This window comes from Vigna unguiculata, chromosome 9 (assembly GCF_004118075.2).
Source record: "Vigna unguiculata cultivar IT97K-499-35 chromosome 9, ASM411807v1, whole genome shotgun sequence".
NCBI lineage: Eukaryota > Viridiplantae > Streptophyta > Magnoliopsida > Fabales > Fabaceae > Vigna > Vigna unguiculata.
Window position 1 is genome coordinate 5169796 of NC_040287.1, and position 19566 is coordinate 5189361.

The 19566-nt window shown below is 27.1% G+C and overlaps 2 protein-coding genes across 3 annotated transcripts; one reads left to right on the top strand and one right to left on the bottom strand.

The window, feature by feature from the left end:
* Positions 1-1549: 1549 nt before the first annotated feature.
* On the bottom strand, positions 1550-3748 carry LOC114164556. 2 transcript variants are annotated; one of them, XM_028049271.1, is made up of 6 exons: positions 3546-3748; positions 3165-3473; positions 2679-2725; positions 2277-2339; positions 1806-1932; positions 1550-1632 (listed from the first exon to the last, which is right to left on the bottom strand). In XM_028049271.1, exons 1-6 carry the CDS (start codon positions 3649-3651, stop codon positions 1616-1618), a joined length of 669 nt encoding a protein of 222 aa, XP_027905072.1. In that variant the 5' UTR covers positions 3652-3748; the 3' UTR covers positions 1550-1615. The 2 variants fall into 2 exon arrangements, with proteins under 2 accessions (XP_027905072.1, XP_027905073.1); XM_028049272.1 differs by lacking the exon at positions 1550-1632 and having other exon boundaries at positions 1840-1942.
* Positions 3749-13994: 10246 nt separating this feature from the next.
* LOC114163862 (repetitive proline-rich cell wall protein 2) lies at positions 13995-15177 on the top strand. Its single transcript, XM_028048224.1, has one exon. It carries the CDS (start codon positions 14021-14023, stop codon positions 14912-14914), a length of 894 nt encoding a protein of 297 aa, XP_027904025.1. The 5' UTR covers positions 13995-14020; the 3' UTR covers positions 14915-15177.
* The last annotated feature ends 4389 nt before the right edge of the window (positions 15178-19566 follow it).

Consider the following 19566-nt stretch of genomic DNA (forward strand, 5'->3'; position numbering starts at 1 on the left):
TCTATGTAAATTGAGACATACAAATTTTCTGATGGTTGATAAAATTTTCAATTCTAATAGTAGTTATCCGATATAATTGAATTTAATAGTCTAATTTGTTACAATGAGTATTGATATATACAATTTTGATAGTCAAACATTAATTTGATCATTTTAATATTAAATATTAACATTTTATACATGAAAATGGTTTAATATAAAATCATTTATAACATTTTAGTTTAATTACTTGTTGAAATATAAGCATAATTGTTAATAAGCACCTTTATAAATAATCATAAAAAATAAGCGTCTCCGATTACATCGGTGCATGCAGAATGTTTAATTTACGTCGTATTAACTAATTTAAAACTTTGATAATATCACATAATTAAAATTAAATATTCATTATAAAAGTATTAGTTGTATGCACTTTTTTTATTTATCTATAATATTGTAATTTGATTACAAATAAAAGATAAAGTATATTGTTCATTATTAAATTAAAAACTCATAATTATGAGTTATTTACTTTTTGGTTAAAAAATAAAATAATTACTGATAAATTAAAAAGAAATTGCCGTGACTGTTTTATAGAAAATACATATCAATATAATTATTAATATTTCAAAAAATTAATAAATAATTAAATTACAAAGGATAAAATAAGAATAGTAACCGTTAACACAAAAAATAAAATCTTCCTCATATATTGTTAATTATGAGTTATCAGCATACAAAAGTCAATACATGTAAACATAAAATTTGCAGTAACAAAAATAAATACTCAAATTCAAACTACTATTTCAATATACTTAATTTTTTACCATATTATGTTTAATTAAAAATATAAATAATCTTAATATAATTTTATTTAATATACTTCTAAATATTTCAAAATGAATTTTATTCATATACATGTATCCTTCCATAAATACTAAATATAAATATAAAAAACATAATTTTAAAACTAAATTGTATTTTTTATATTTAAGTATAGCATTCGAATGGTTTAATTCCTTCTTGTGGTGTCAATTGAGCCATTCGAATGGTTTGTCTCTAAAATTTAAATTTTACCCAAGTCAATGTAACTAAAATAGACAAGAAACTATAGTCAAACAATTACATTTCGAGAATAAATGTTATTGCTTGATTATAAATTTTTTCTGCACAAGCTTTTACAATTTAGAAAAAAAAAAAAAATATACAACATACCAGTGGTCAGAAAACTAACTATATGCGTCTCTTTGAAATTTTTTCTGCAGCAGCACAATTTGTTTTTTATTTTTTTTATTCCATAGGCAGCATTCTATTACTTATATTTACACAGATAGCATGATTCCCGGAACATGTAAGAATTTAGTTTCCGGAAAACTGAATTCCAACTCCATTGCGCGATTTTTCACAAATACTGAACTGAATTTTTTGCAGAAAAAATTCACGTCACTTCTGGCATAGACCCAGCATCTAAATAGGCTGTCGTTGGCAAAACTCGAAGTATGCAATGCGGACTGAGAAAAAAATAGAAGGCCATAATTTTCAAGTAACCCTCATCTACCATGATATTGAATTGTTCAGTGCACGTAAAGACTTCTAGAGCTTGTTCTCGGAGGACAATAGATTTATTAAAAGGCATTCAACCTTCCTCCGACTCTGCACATCAGAATAGATACCAGGCAAGGATTTGTTAAAAGAATACACATGCATACTTAACAAGGGGGCAATAGGTTGGGTACCACCAGTTTTCATACAATATCGAAAACAACAGACATATGGAAATTATACAGAAAAACAGTTTCAATTTTCAATTCAACCATTTGTCTTACCATTTATGGCTTCCATTTCCTTGAAAACACCTACAGGTGATCCATGAACAGAGAAAAGCATCTCGCCAGGTCTGGGCAGTCTAAGTGTTTTGGGTGTCATCCCAACAGACAACCTCTGACTAGTCATCTGCAAAATGCTTACAGTGCCAAATTAATTTTAGAATTAATTTGGTGCAGTTGGCTTTTTTCTAAACATCACAAAATCACTATAATAGTTGGATGAAAATCAGACAATTCAGATCTCAAATAAATGTTCTAATTATTCCAATCTTCATCCAGCACTCAAGAGTTGTTGACCGTGTCAATGCATAGAAAAACTAACTCAAATGAATCTAGATCCGGTTCATTCAGCTGTTAAAACTTAGGAGAACATGGATATCCTTATTTCTTACTTAGCCAAACAAACCAGAGTTCATAATAAAACAAACAAATATATACACATAATAAAGTAGCAAGAAAGAAGATACCAACCCCGGGAGTCTGAAGACCTTCCTGTACTGCTAGAGTGTGAGTGTCAGATGGCTCGTCCAAAGCCTGTATTAATAATAGAAATTTAGATCTAAACAGGACCAAACAATATCCATTTAAATTGAAGAATTCTTCGAAGCACTTATACATAAGATGGATGAACATGAATAATGTTGTTGCACCGATTTTGGAGTTAAACCCTGTTTATTAGCACATACTCTACAACTGAAGAGTAATAAGGGCATTGGTAACAAGGAAAACATTGAGGAGATGTTCTTTTTATGTCAGGATTTATGTTTTTGAATTAATAACACCACATTCATCTTAAGTGTAATAGTTTCAGAATCGCGCTGCAAAGGTGTATGACAATAGCTAATAAAGAAAGTAAAAGGAGAACAAACATACAATGTCCTTAAATTGAAGGTTACCAGCACCGATAAAGCTCATTCTCCCTGCCACCAAAGAAGTAACTACTGTCAATTGTCAATTGTCAATTATAAAAATAAAAATATGTAAGGTTTTGCAACCATGTATAGGCATGGATAGGATGAAACACATTTTGATTCCAAAGAGCATGAAACGTTGTGTTTGAATAAGTTTCTTCATAAGTGCTTGTACCAGAAAAGATTGAGAAAAAAGTTAAATGAATTTCTTCATAATCTAAAGATGACAATAAAAGATGAAGACTCAGAGAAAGAAAGAAGAATTTGATTTCTGATATTGAGTCCAACATAGAATCTCAACAATGCACAATATAGAATCTCTTCTACAAGTATCTGTGGATAAATTTGTTGAAACCCTTTAAACTAAGGAAACGCAGAACAAGACTCTAATTTTCTCAATTTCAGAACTAATGCGAAAGTGTGGAACATTTCCGGAATTCGAGAGTACCTGCACTGGCAGAATAGTCAAAGCCAGGGAAGCGACGGATGGATTCGATGGACAAACTTTGGAGCAAAGAAGCGCGGACATCCATTCCATCGTTACAACCCTCGTTCTCTCTCCATTTCACATCTATATTCTTGTTGCGTTCGTCGTACACAATAGAGAGATTAGGCAGGGTTTCTTCAAAAACCTGCAACACAAGCTTCCGAAGCTCCTCGCTGCTGAAACGCGAGCGCAACAATCGGAGTTCCGTGAGGCAGTGCTCGATATCCGTCTCGCGACGCTCCCTAATCGCTCCAATTTCTCTCTCCATCGCTGCACAGAAGTTCAATTAAACTCAAAACACAAAAGAAAAAGGAAAACAAAGATTGAAATGTGAACGTGAACCTTGCATTTCGAGGTCCATGAATTGAGGTGGTTGCATCCGAATTTGAGAGTCTGGTATTGATTCGCGTGCTTTCGCAGATTTCTTCGGTCTACCACGCTTCGGCATTTTCTGATTCGAACAATAACAAAATATGAAGGAATACGAATGGACTAAACTCTACTCAATCATCTGTATTCACCCAAACTTGTTAATTTGATCGTTGGGAAAGAAGACGCGGGTAGGAGATGTAAGTTTTGAAATTTGAACATATTAGGCCTTTTGTTGTTGGGCCAACTATTCAGAAACAAGGGCCCACGATCCGACATACGGTGCTTGATGACTCTTCTCATGTTTTATTTGTTTTAGAAAAGCAGAAAAAATATTAGAGAAAGCTATTGGTACCCCCCACATGCTATTCTTTGGTTGATTTAAATTTTATTTCAAATATGAAATAAGTTATTTTTTATAGGTTTAAACCGCTAATATTGTTTAGTTTAATTAAAAAAAATACTCATAATATGATATCTGATGTACTTGTGCTAAATCAAACTATCTCAGCATTTTATCTTTATTCTATTTTCTTTTTCAACCTATTTATTGTTTTTAACCAAAGAATGTTGAGTGTGAATAGAATTGTGATTGGAACTCTCCACCAACCATACTCCTTCACCATTTTCTTTGCACCAAAATCCATAATGTACATGGATGAGAGGAAGCCCAGATACATACATATATAAAGGAAACTAAACATAAAAAAAATGCTAATGCTACAAAACCATGCTCCTAGGGCCATTTTAACAAGGGTTAAATATATTTTTAATTCCTCAAATTTTAGTGAAATTTAAAATTAGTCCTTCACCAAAATTTTTGATCAATTTAGTCTTTCATTTTTTAAAATGCATGAATTTGATCATTTTAATCAAATTTTGTTAAGGTTATTTGAAATTTCAAAGATGTTTTATAATAATATTTGAGTTAGCATTTAAGCAAAAATGAATCAAATGTAAATAATTCAAATACTATCATGAAATGTCGTTAAAATGTTACATAAACTTAACAAAATATGAGTAAAAAGACTAAATCCACACATTTCTAAAGATGAATGACTAAATTGATCAAAATTTTTTGAAAAGGAACCAATTCCAAATTTCTGAGGAACAAAAACATATTTAACCCTCTTAACAATCATCAAATCTTCTACAATACAAATATTGTCAATTGAGAATGCGTACACATAAAAGTGTAATTAATGAATTAACTTATTGATCAACGATTTGGATTTATTAATTATGTTTAAAATTTATGAAATTTATATTTAAAATAATAAGTTTATTCATTAATAAATTTCACAAGCAACTTCTAGACATAAAACGACGTTCCCAGGGTAAATTTCATCAAGTATAATCGTCTTCACTAATGAAAAATTTAGTGACTTGTTGCAGTTTATTATTATTATAACATATTACAAAGTAAAGTTTATTGATGAGATTTTCGTGAAATCATAAACAATGTTTACACATATATTTCTATCAACTTGTCTTCAAAGTGACGGCGAGAAAAAAAAAAGTTAATTAAGTTACGCTAAAAAATAAATTTACAAGACTTCAAATATATGAATAACTTAGTTAAAATTACTTTAAATATAGTTTTTAATTCAAATGAGATAAATTTAACTCATAAAGTAAAATAGAATTTATATAGATAACCGGAGAGATATAACATCAATGACACATGAGTTCAATTTACATATAAGTTATTGATACTATTCTTAAAACGATGAATTGATAAATTTAAGAATCTCCATTCTTATATAGTGCTGAATTTTCTCATTTTTACTTTATGTGAAATTTAGACTTACCTTAAGATTTCATATATATATATATATATATATATATATATATATATATAGAGGTATTATAAGAAAAATAAAATCTTAAATAAGTAGTTAGTGAAAATTCTAAACCTAAACGTCTAAGAAAAATTTAAAAAATGGATTGACAAGTTAACTTGTACCAACATGTTGGTGTTTTACTCGATTGGTACGTTAATCGAAGTGGAAATGTATAAGTTAATATTAAACTACCTAATCTAATATGTTATTCCAAAATGACTATAAAAAAATGAACTAACTTTCAAGGTTTTAATAAAGTATTTATTATATTCTTGATTTATTTCAAATATTTATTAATTAAGTTTGTATTTCCAATATGTTAAATAGTGATTTATTATCAATAAGTAAAATTGTTATTCATAAGTATGAACAACTTTAAACTAAAACCAATTTAGGATTAAAAATTAAAGATTTGTTAATTTCTACAATGATTTTATTTTAAAATTTATAACAACAATCATTTTAATTAATTATTTGATTGAGTTTCAAGTGTATATGATTCATGGTTGATAATATATAAAATTTAAATTCTAAATATAATTGAAATGTGTGCAAATTAATCATCTTCCAATGAATTCACGGTATAAATGTTGTATTTTCTATTTAAAAAATCAAGACCTTTTTTTTTCATTTCTAAAATAGCAAACGTAATTAGTTTCTTCACTATAGATCTTCTTTTGTTTGAAACAAAAAAAAAAAAAACCTTGTATAGTGACTTTATTTAATTTCCATGTTATATTATTAATATAATATTTTTGGACTTTAATATATTTATGTCTTCTGCAGATATTATTTTTTTATTTTAATTTTATTAAATTCTGAAACTTTCTACGTCATTTTTTACTCTTTTCAATTGACAATACTTATTTAATTTAAAAATTTAAACAAAATTACACTGTAAATTTATATAATTAAGATAACAATAATATCTATATTAATATTTTCATATATTATTCAACTACTTAAATAAAATAATTTACTACTTTAACTTCAAAATTTTCAATCCCAAAATTTTCAATATTCTATGAATGAAGGATAATAATGGGACGCACCCCACGAGTTTCATGATCTCGTTCCATCCTCGACGTGAATAATTCTTATATTCCACGATTATAAAATTTGTTTTTCATCTCATCTCTATTATGTAAATGATATATTTATTTCTTACTAATGTAATTTTTTTACTATTTCAATATTAATCAACGAACTTTTATGAAAAAAAAATTACAACAAAAAAGTATATTATATATTATATAAAATATTCAATATAAAAATAATTATTCAAAGTTAAATATTAAAAATAAATGATAATCTTATAAATTTTAAATTAGAAATAAAAGTAAAATAATTATATAAACATTATATAAGCACACATAAATAAAATTTCATAACAATCAAAAACATTTTAAATTTGAAAATGTTAATGAAATAAAGTTGATAAAGTTAAAAAGATTAGTTAGAAAATTATAAAAATAAAATATTAAACTAGTTAAACCGTTGAAAGATAATGATAATTGTTTAATAAAAAAAAATTAAGGATAAAAGAAAATAAAAAAGATAATTTTTTTTATATTACATAATAAAAATTAGATGTGAGAATATTGAGTTGAGGAGTTTCATGTAAATTTAATTAAGATGTTAGGAAATATTGGGAATCATATAATTATAATATAAAATATTATAAGAAGAAACTTGTTATTTTACTTTATTCATATATTATATATATAAATATAACAAAATGTAATATAATATAAAATATAAAGTATTTATAATATCTCAATATTTATTTCTTAATTCTAAAATAATAACTAAGTTCCAAAATTGAAAGATATTTTTTTTAAAAAAATATAAATATTTTCTAAAAATGAATTTAAATAAAAAAATATATTAAGTAAATATTTTCAAAAATTAATGATATAATAATCTCTATAAGAGATCAAATAAACCATAAATGGAATTGTCTTATTGATATTGAATCCCATAATAATAAATTTAAAACTATTATAGATGAAATTAAAGTTAAAGTTGACCATGATGTTATATTCAAATAATTAAAAATTATTATTATTAACTTTGATGTTTATATAAATGAAATTCAAAGTACATTTTTCGAATTTCATCACATCTTATAAAATAGTCATCGAGAATCATACATAAATAAATTAAAAATAATCGTCAAATTATATTATGTATTTTTTTTTCTTAAAATAAAGTCACAGAATAAAATTTTTTTAATAAGAAAATTTACCTTTTCCAAATGCTGATATGAAATAAATCTGTATTATTATCTATTTATAATCTATTTGTCAGATTCAGAAAATACTTAACAGGTCTATTTATCGTCTATTTATCTTACTATCAATAATATTTTTTCTTAATTATCTCTCAGTTCTTTTAATGTCACTTTCACTTTTTGTGTGCAATGATTCATTTTTCAACATAACACTAGTTTAAAAAGTTATAATCTACTTAGACATGTATAATTTACTTTTGATATTATAACTAACTCTGAATGCAATAAAATACACCACATATAATAATTCTTTATAGAAAATAAAAAACTATTGCATGCAGCTTGTAGTTTTAAACTACTGATCGTAATGATTAACAATTATATAATTAATACAAAAATAATAATCAATATTCTTTTTCTATATTTCAGTCTAAAAGGTGATTTTGTCCATATTATATTAAATATATTTTATTATTAACCTTATTTACATATATAATTTATTTTCTAGTGAAAATTATATAATCTACTAAGTAATATAAAATATTGTTATATATGCTTACCTTATTTAAATAATATGCTGGAAAAGGCAATGATCGTTTAGCATAAGTAAAATAAAATAAAATCATAGTATATACAAATTTTAATAACAAAAGTAAATTATACATGTGGTGAAAGTTCTTGCTGGCCAGAAGTCACCATATTTTTTCAAAGCTATTAAGTGCAGAATTAGGAATAAATGTTAAAGTTAGTTAAACTTTCACTTTCTTCAGAGATTTGTGTTCATATTGAAAAGGAGCGATTCCTAAAAAGTTAGAGCTGGATCTTTCTGTTGATCACCCAACTTTTAATGAAAATGAAAGGAAAACTTTAATTATTTGAAATTTTTTGACATTCAAATTAGTAAGAACTACGAAATATATGAGTATAGAATAATTGATAATATCTAAAATCATAAATATTTATAAGTTTTTTAACCTATTAAATAAAGATTAAAATAAACAATATATATAAAAGTTGTTTAAATATAAATATTTTATTATATATATTTAGTTATAAATTTTTTTGGAATATCTCGAAATAGAGTGGTACAATCTGTTTGGTACTAATCATTCTATTTTTAATTTTGTTATAAAAATTTGACTAAATAGAATACCAATACGTGGTGTGTTCTATGTCAAATTTAGTATTTGGATTTTTCTTCAAAATTTTACTTACCAATTGAACACAAATACCTAACTTTGACGCAACAATATAAATGATGTGGAGTTTTTTCTTTTTTCTTGTCGAATACTCTATTTTAGAGTTTGTGTTCCATTTTTTTAATTTATCCATTTAAAAACACCTACCTACTCCTACTTAATTAATACCAACTCTCATATATACACATTTGATTTGGCTTAATCCAACCTCATTTTCAAATCCAAAATATTCAAAAATAAAAATAATAGCTAAGTAATTTATTGTTCCACGTTTCTTAGATAATTAATCATAGAAAAGCCCATGTGTTACAACCAATTATCAACCTCCAAAATTTCATAATTAAACCATTCTTAATTCTAAAAATTTTAAAAATATATTATAATTAAAATAATTACAATATTTAATTTTTATATAAAATGCTAATAATTTAATTATTATATCACTTATTTTTATTTTACAAAATATTTTATGTAGTTTGTTCTTTTTTAGATACTCATTTATTATTTAATTCAGTGAAATATTTTTTACAAATATGAGTACACTTAAATTAAATATACTTATATATTATTAAAATATTTGTTATACTTAATAGAAATATATATATATATATATATATATATATATATATATATATATATTAATTATTACAAACAAGATATTATAATAAATTTAATTTCAAAATATGTATCTATTATTTTATATTTCAATGCTCAAAAATCATTAATTTAAATGAATATTTAAAATTTAAAATTTTTATTTTCAAATAACTTGACGTTTTAATAAAAGTTCAATATCAATTCACCAATACAAAAGCCTTTTTTCCCAGTTATTTTTGTTATTCTGCCTCAGTTTTATAACCGAAGTATATTGGGACAAGGTCAAATGGAGTGCCTTTTAGCTTCGGTTATCACCCGAGGCCGTAGAGGGGCCTTTATGTCTCGGTTGTAAGTGAACCGGAGTCATAGACGTCATTTTATGCCTCGGTTGTAAATGAAAGTGATTATCAACCACAATCAAATATACACCCAATACAAAACACAGTTGACAAATATTCATGAATTTTAATATATGTATTTTAAAATATATATGCACTAATAAACTACTAGAAAGTGATTAATCTTCTTAAACTGTCCAATAGGACAATTCAAGATTCAATACATTTAAATTATCAGTATTGTATCCCTTTATATTAATTTTAAAAAAAATGTAGCTTCTTCAAAATGAAAACTCGGGAACAATACATAATTTTCGTATTGAATCTCAAACGAGAAACTAAGACTAACTCACACTATAAGAAAAGCAAACAACATATTTAAACAAATAATTAACCACATATATAAAACAAACAATATATTGGCATCATAGAAAAATATTAGAATTAAGAACCTGGGAGCGTAAAAAGCGAATGACAATGGAAGATGATGCGATGCAACACGTTCGAGAGCTACAAGAGACAACAAAAAATACAAGAGAACGTCATAAGTAACAAATAAATTAAGACCTAATTCTCTCAAAAAATTACTCAAAACACTCCAAACAATTTCAATCTCAATGCAAATCAATACTCACAATAATCAAAATTGAAAATTAATATATACAAAACGGAAAATGAAACAAAAACGCGTTGGAAATTTACCTTGGAGGAACGACCACATGACAGTTGCCGAAAAACGGGGAAGGAGGTGCACGAAATGGTCGTGCACGAAATGGAGGTGCAGGAAAAGGAGGTGCAGTGAACCAACGAATGCGACGCGACGGTGGCCAGAGCAACATGGTGGCAGCGACGGTGGAGGTGCACGGTGCAGAGAGAGATACAAGAGCGACGAAATGAAGGTGCAACGAATAACCAGAGGCGACGCGACGGTGGCCGGAGCAACATGGTGGCAGCACGGTGTGGTTGTAGAGAAAACGTGGTGGCCGGAGCGTGGTTGCAGAGAGTGAGATGAGAAATGCATAGACGGTGCGTGGAAGAAGAAAAGGAGTTCACGAATTTAGCCCTAATTAAAATCTATGGCCTCGGTTCAATTAATAACTGAGGCCTATTGCCTTATTTGGCACCGTTTCATTGTCACCCGAGGCCAAAGACGTAACGGCTAGTGATATTTTTGAAAAATTCAGCCACGTTTTTGGCTTCGGGTCTCTGGAACCGAGACATATAACCCCTTTTGACACCGATTGTTGATGAATTGAAGCCTACAACCCTTTTTGGCTTCGAGGTTTCACTGAACTGAGGCATAAAAGTTGCTTGGAATTGCAAAAATGTCACCGCGCCATTATATGCTTCGGTTCTTGGACAATCGATGCATATAAGGCGAGTTAAAATATCAAATCTACACTAGTAATTATATTTAATAGTTAATTTAAATTATTACAAAAATAAATTTCAAATATTACAAATGTTGTAAAATTTTGACAACTTTTATCTTTATATTTCTATTTTCTAATTTTTAAATTTTTTCATAAATTCATATTTTTTTTCTTAAATTAAAAAATTAGGCTAGAATGATCTGAATTAATCTACTCTCTACACAAATTTGTGTCTAGTTTCAAGGGAGATTCACATAAAAGATTTAATACTAATACGAGTGATGATATGCTTATACCACGAAATAAAACAATACTTACCTAACAACTCAAAATAATAATATTTTAATTATATTTATTTATTTCTTTTATTTTTTAATTGAAAATTTTAATGCCTTTTTATATTATTAAATTTTTGTCAAGTGAAAGTATTTTTTAAGGAATATCAAAACCTTACTTTTGTACTAATAAATCACAAAGAAATAAAATAATTGATAATAGTACTTTTATCATAATCCAAAAACTTAAAAGATAAATAATTTTTGTACTCTGATTTCTTACTTTTTTTTTACTTAATATTTAAATTAACACCTATATGAAAATTTTTTATATTATTTATAATAAATAATGTGATGACCTTGTATGAAAGTAGTAAGTACTATTTTATTTACAATTCTACCACCGCGACCCTTATTTTTTTTTAATGAATATCAAAATATTATTTTTACACTAATAAATCATAAAAAATGAAATAAAAATGATAATAGTACTTTTACTATAATCTAAAAACAAAAGATAATTAGTTTTTATATATGATTTCTTACTTCTTACTTAAGATTTAAGGTGTGTTTGGACAAATTTGAGAAATGAAAAGAGAATTGTGGTGTTAGTTGGATTAAGAAAAAAATAGTATAATTTGATATGAAAGTTTGTATATGATGTGACACATTAAAAAAATATTTTAATGAATAAATTTTAATGTTATCATTTTATCTTTGAGAATAAAGGTGATATAAATGTAAATATAAATAATGAAAATTATATTAAAATAAAATTAAAATTGTTATTTAAAATTACAAAAATATATTTTTTTATTATTCTTATTGTTACAACCTTTTCTACTCCATAGAATTAAAGAAACATGTTAGTTTTTAGGTATAATTACGGATTTGGTACTCAATTTTTGGGTTAAGTTCAATTTGGTCCCCATACTTTTGGTTTGTTTAATTTAGTACTCCAATTATTTAAAACGATTCAATTTGGTCATCTCGTTAAGTTGGAGTTAACACCGTGTGCGTACAGGACACGTGTCAAGCCATGAAATTTTTAATTTTTTAAAAAAAAATTTAATTTTTTTTAAATTTCTAAATTTTTTTCAAAAAATGTAAAAACTATCATGTGTTAGTTTACCATCGTGCCACGTGGCAGCTTACAATCATGACACATGACAGTGGTAATAGTTGTTTTCAATTTAGTCCTCTATTTAAATTTTTTGTTCAATTTAGTATCCAATTTTTTAAAACATTCAATTTTGTCCTTTCCAATTTGAGACAAAATTAGTAACTAAGTTTAATTATTACTTATATATACACGTTAAAATATTTTTTTTTAATTTATATATTAAATCACTACACCTAAATATTCAAATTATTTTATTTTTTACAAGGGTAAAAAAATTCATGTGTAAAAAATTACAAAGGTAAAAAATGTAAAGAATAAAATAATTTAAGTATTTAGGTGAAACGATTTAATGTGTATATTAAAAAAAGTTATTGTAACATGTATACATAAGTTGTAATTAAGCTTATTTACTAATTTGGTTTCAAATTAGAGAGGACAAAATTCGATCGTTTTAAAGAATTGAGGTACTAAATTGAACCAGAAATTTAAATAGAAGACTAGATTGAAAACAACTATTACCAGTGTCACGTGACAGTTTATAAATTTTTACAAAAAAAATTTAAAAAAATTTTTAAAAAAAATTTTAAAAAATTAAAAATTTCACGGCTTGACACGTGTCCTGTATGGACACGGTATTAACTCACACTTAACGGAAATGACCAAATTGAATCATTTTATACAATTCAGGTACTAAATTGAACAAACTAAAAGTATGAGGACCAAATTGAACTTAACTTAACAAAAAAGATTGGGATACCAGTAATTATAGCTAGTTTTTATAATGGACAAAGCTGAAAACATATTTCATGTCTTACTTGATCAACAAAAAATGGTGGAAAATTACACCTCCAATGTGTTTCCTCTTCGCGTGAAATCAAGCTCTTCCAGCAGCTCTGCGCTAGAGGTCGATTTTTCTGAAAAAACAAGTATCGAAGTAACTCATATGTTTTATTTACATATACCATTATCTACATCAAAACTTGCTGGAAAGTGATTTGAGCTAGTCCAGCAAAACATATATTCAGATCCATCGAAATAAACTCTACAAGCATTACTTGGCCATAATTTGGTATATTAAATTAAGGCTCCCATTCGAAGACAATGCTTTTATTTCTTACATAGCAACAGTGAGTCAAATGATTCAATTATTTGTTATGGCAACTAAATGATCCCTGTTTAATTTAAACGGATATAGGGCGTCGGTGAATTTAAAAAGGAAGAAAATATTCAACCGGTAAAGACTTGTCACTGTTCATGTTTATTTTCCACTTTTGCAACTACAAGAAGACAAAATCACCTTCTCACTGATTGAAATTCAACACCAAAGATTGACCTTTTTTACAAAGGTGCTAACTAGCCACCGCATCATAGAGCAACTAGTACACTGAGACATGTATAGGTAACAGTAAGTCCCCAAACTAGTATAAATACCATGCACTGCTTGTGTTCTTCAGCAACAGAAAAACATGGCTTCCTTAAGCTCCCTAGTTCTGCTTCTTGCAGTTCTGGTTCTGTCCCCTCAAGGGCTTGCTAACTATGAGAAGCCCCCAGTAGAAAAACCTCCTGTATACAAGCCTCCCATTGAAAAACCACCGGTCTATAAGCCACCAGTAGAAAAACCACCGGTTTACAAGCCTCCAGTTGAGAAACCACCGGTTTACAAGCCCCCGGTAGAGAAACCACCAGTGTACAAACCCCCGGTAGAGAAACCACCGGTTTACAAGCCTCCGGTTGAGAAACCACCCGTTTACAAGCCCCCTGTTGAGAAACCACCGGTTTACAAGCCTCCGGTTGAGAAACCACCGGTGTACAAGCCCCCAGTTGAAAAACCACCAGTGTACAAGCCTCCAGTTGAGAAACCACCGGTGTACAAACCCCCAGTTGAGAAACCACCGGTTTACAAGCCCCCAGTTGAAAAACCACCCGTGTACAAGCCACCAGTGTATAAGCCCCCAGTAGAGAAACCACCGGTGTACAAACCCCCCGTTGAAAAACCACCAGTGTACAAGCCCCCCGTTGAGAAACCACCAGTTTACAAGCCTCCAGTTGAGAAACCACCAGTGTACAAGCCCCCCGTTGAGAAACCACCGGTGTACAAACCCCCAGTTGAGAAACCACCGGTGTACAAGCCCCCCGTTGAGAAACCACCGGTTTACAAGCCCCCAGTTGAAAAACCACCGGTGTACAAGCCCCCGGTTGAAAAGCCACCGGTTTACAAGCCACCAGTTGAAAAACCACCGGTGTACAAGCCTCCAGTGGAGAAGCCACCGGTGTACAAGCCCCCAGTTGAAAAACCACCCGTTTACAAGCCCCCAGTGTACACGCCACCTCACCCAAAGTACCCTCCAAGCTCCAACTGATGACAAACGATTCTGAAGTACGTTAAGAGTTGTGTCTGAAGTATGTGATAAATAAAAGCTGTAAGCTCAGAATATGTAGTTTAGTTTACAAATCATGCCAAGGATTACTCCTCCTGTCTTCGTTTATTTTTAATCATTTGTTTACAGTGTTGTGGTCAAGATAAGGGTGTCATGGATGCACGAATGTAAAACGGAGAAAAAAAAAAGTGTGATGTTTTGTAGTGAAAACTCTGAATAATAGAACTTTGTGATTTTGATATTAATTGATGGGTCGACTAAGCAAGCATATTATTAATCCTTAATGACTTGCTTTATGACATTGTGATCAGCTTAAGTATAGATCTTAGAGTATATTAGTTGGATACTCTGTTACCTTTGTCTGAGTTCTATCTTGATTTTGCTGATAAAAAAATAAACGTTAATCTTAAGATTCTTGTCGTACCACGGTGGTGCATGAAATTTAGTGAGGTAAAGACAGAAAGAGTAGTTAAAGAGGGTCTCCACTTAGTATGAAAACGACAAAAGTAAAGTGTTTATTCATTGTACACAGCTGTAAAAAGAGATAAATATAAACAGAAAAGAATAAAGAAAAAAAGAAAAGTCAAGTGTCATGATTTGATAAAAAAGATCAACTTATATAGGTGCACAAACTTTACATTTTATTTGATCAGAATATAAAATCTCTTTATGCACATAGAAACTAATGCAATTCCATCGCTTGCATTGCAACTTAAGTTTAGAAAGAGACGAGGGAATAAAAGTCAATGCAAATAAATTTAGATGAAATGTCTCTCCTACTACAAAGTTTTTATCCTAATTTCAAGTAGGTATTTTAAAACTTTTTTGGTAAGTTGTTAATGAATGTTATTTAATGTTGAAATAGTTATATATAATACTAATATACTATTTGGGAGAATTTAGTGACAACTATCAATAGTAGAGGTAGTTTTAAAAAGAATAACAAGTTAAAATTTTAAGTCAAGTTTAATATAAGTTAGAATTTTATTTTTATAAATTTTATCATAACATTTTTCTTTTATATTCTCTCTATATTTTTTTTAAAGTTTTTTTATACTTTATTTCTTATCCTTTTTTTTTTTCGACTTGGCATATGGGAGAAGACAACAAATAAAATAATATGATATTGTAACAAATTTTGGTTTAGAATAAATCGTTCTTTTCTCGTATCTCAAATTTTCTTTTAATTTTGGACTTCCTTTTAGTTGTTTTAAGGCACATACGTGAGATCTAGACCCCTTAGATGACTCTCTACTTAGTCTATAGTAATAGTTTTTGTGTGTGAATCAAGATCTCTAGGAACAAGACTTGTGTTCTTCTTCTAAGAGCGTAAGATACGATATAAGGAAATTAATAGGTTTATGTCTTAGTAGAATATCTCTACATTTAGGAGTTATTGATAATTAATGGATTTGTGTTTCTATTATATATGATTTTATTGGTGATATTTGAATGTTGATTAGAAATTGTATATTAAAAATGGATTGTTATGCTAAACTTTGTTGTTTTCTATTGTGAATTTTAAAATTTTATATTCTTTTAGTAATATATAGTAATATAAATTCATTAATATTTTTACTTAAAATAAATCAACATATAAAGATATAATAAAGTTATTAATTTATATAAATAAGATATATTTTTAATAATTTATTAAATAAACCTACCTCCCTCAAAGCATATATAGCTAATTAGCTTCAAATTAGTTACGATTTTGTTTTCTCATTAATCCCTTGTTAAACAATGAAAAATATTTTTCCTAGTTAATTCTTTTCGTAAATTAGCTAAGGAACTTTTTTGTCGCTTATACATCGCTAAATAGCGAGACATTAGTGAGATATAATTTCTTTCGCTAGTTTTTCTCACAAATTAGCTACGAAACTTTTTTGTTGCCGATCCCTCACTAAATAACGAGAAATTAGTGAAAAATAATTTTTCTAGCTAATTTCTCTTGCAAATTACCTACAAAACTTTTTTGTCGCTAATCTCTCCCTAAATAGCGAGACATTAGTGAACAATAATTTTCCTTACAAATTATCTACTGAACGCTTTTGTCGCTGATCCCTCACTCACAAATGATTTTTCAATTTTGCAGCCACAATTTTGTATAAACCAAAACATAATAACATTTAGTATTTGTTAATTATAACGGTAGTATTTATTACTTTTGGTATAAAAAACATAATAATGTTACTATTTATTTATTATTGTATAAAGAAATTTATATAAATGCTATTTATGAATACTAATAACAGTTTGTTTATTTTTGATTTATGTTTCTTCTATTATTTTATTTTAGTTGTTTTCGTATTTTGTATATTTTATTAGATTGATCATTTTCTGTTATTTAAAATGTCAACGAATAATATTAGATTAATTTCTATAATAGAATAAATATATATATATATATATATATATTATATATATATATATATATATATATATTATAAAAAGGGAAATCTACGTCCTTGATTTCATGATTTAAGAATATATGAACTTCTCGTACAATTATAGTACAATTATAATCATAATATCAATTTTAATTACCTTGCTTGTAATCTAATTGCAATAGATTAGATCCTAGAACTATTAAATGTGTATGTATTTATTAGTTATCCTCTTAATAGAAAGGGTGAAATAATTATATTTGTTTAACCACTTAATTTGTTAAAACTAAACTAAATACTAATTACGTTTGACATAATCTAATTGCGTATGACATAATGTAACACTCATAAAAAATACGTTTTAATATTGTTCAAAGTAACTCAAGAAAACCAAACCAATGATTTATTAAACTTTAATCTAGTAGGAACTTGTCATCGTATCTCCACTACCATCATATGGCATCCTCGTCACCAAATCTCTCATTACCCGTACATGGATAGATCTAGCAAATAAGGGAATCTACAACCAAATTAAAAAAAAAAATGTTTATTGTTCATTTTAATCTGATTATATTGGTGCTCATTTTAAATCTTTTATATTATTGTTCACATACTTCATTAGATATATTCATCATTGTTTGTCTTCTTTTATAATAAGAGAGTTTAAGAAACTATTTTTCGAAAAATTTAAATCTTGATAGTTCTTAAAGAAGAATTCATTTCCCTTCTAAGAATTTTTGTGTGCACTTGTTGAAGAAGTTGTACGACATATTTTATTTTTAAAATTTTAATTTCAAAGGTGTGATTGTGAGAAGAGGAAGAAAAAAAAAAGGAGACAAGGGAATTTATAGCGGTAGTGTACAATATGGGGCACCTACCCTTCCCTACCCCATAGGTAGACAATGTGCATTCTATGCTAAAAGTTAAGTAATTATTAACATGTGGAGATGAATAATTTGAATATTTTTCTTTCATTGTTCTAATCATAAATAATATTTCTATTTTAATAAATAATTTATTTATGAAAAATAATTATCTTAAATTATATATTTTTATATTATTTAATTTAAAATAAAAAATTTAACTAGTGTCCCGAGTGAATCGATCAAAAGTAGTTTTTTTTTCGAGATGTGTAACCACACACTCAATCATAATTTTTAATGCAACCGTCGTTACTCTGAATTAATTATAAAATTTACTCTGAATAAACAAATTTAATATTTGAATTATATTATAACTAAATTCTGTAATAAATAAAATTTTTAAATATATAAATTATATTGGATTTTAAGACCATAGATATGTGTGTGAAAAAATTAAAAAAAAATAGTAATTAATTTAAGATGAATGGTTTAAATTATGTTAGCTAGTTCATAAATATCACGTGAAATAAACACTTGAATAACGGAAAATACAATATTAAAGTGTATATTTATAAGAGTGAAAAATAATAATTCTAGGTGATATTTGAACAAAAAGTTTTAGAAAAAAATTTAAATAAATTTCGTAAGTCAAAAGTAGTTTATGAACAACTTAAAAAATTAGAAAAATTACGGGACTTTTTACAAACTAAACTAAATTCAGTAAGGAAACCCATTTCATTTTTTTTATTATTATTTTTTCTTGATTTTTTTATAAAACATAAAGTTTCTCCCAGTAAATTTTTTTAACCCTTTAAATTAAAATTATGCATTTTGAGTTATTCGTACTACAAATAGTTTTTGTCACTTGCATGCTGTTTTTTTTTTCTTTGTATTGATAAATTGTCTATGTTAGTTAACATGTCTTTATCATTTGATGTGTTTGGAGAAGAATAACTTGAACGCGGTCGTTTACCAACATGTTTGCTTTTAGAAAAATTAATTCACTTTTTTTCACATACATGATTTTCTGCCCAACTTTCATTTTTTTTTATGTTCTTTAAGTTACGTGATTGATTTTAGTGTAAAAATATGTTGACAACACTACCTTTGCATTTTGTCAAGTGAGTTTCTTTTTCAAACTAATCAATGCATTGTAGAAATTTAAAAGTAAATGTAAGTTTCTTTTCAAGAAATAAAAGAGTGTAATGAGTCTTTTTTTTAATTCAATAAAGTATTTCTAATTTTGTATATATTTATTTTATGATAAACATATATTTATAAATTAAATATTAAATGAAGGATAAAAGTATAAATCATAATAAAAAAAGTTAACTAGTGTTATTTTAACTTTGAAAAGATAGTATACTTAAAATGTAATAGAGGA

Coding starts and splice junctions, on each gene's coding strand:
- LOC114164556 (XM_028049271.1), bottom strand. CDS start 3,651: ATGCCGAAGCGTGGTAGACCGAAGAAATCTGCGAAAGCACGCGAATCA. Junction 2,726..3,164: donor TGACTATTCTGCCAGTGCAG/GTACTCTCGAAT, acceptor CTTTGGTGGCAG/GGAGAATGAGCTTTATCGGT. Junction 2,340..2,678: donor ACCTTCAATTTAAGGACATT/GTATGTTTGTTC, acceptor TTATTAATACAG/GCTTTGGACGAGCCATCTGA.
- LOC114163862 (XM_028048224.1), top strand. CDS start 14,021: ATGGCTTCCTTAAGCTCCCTAGTTCTGCTTCTTGCAGTTCTGGTTCTG.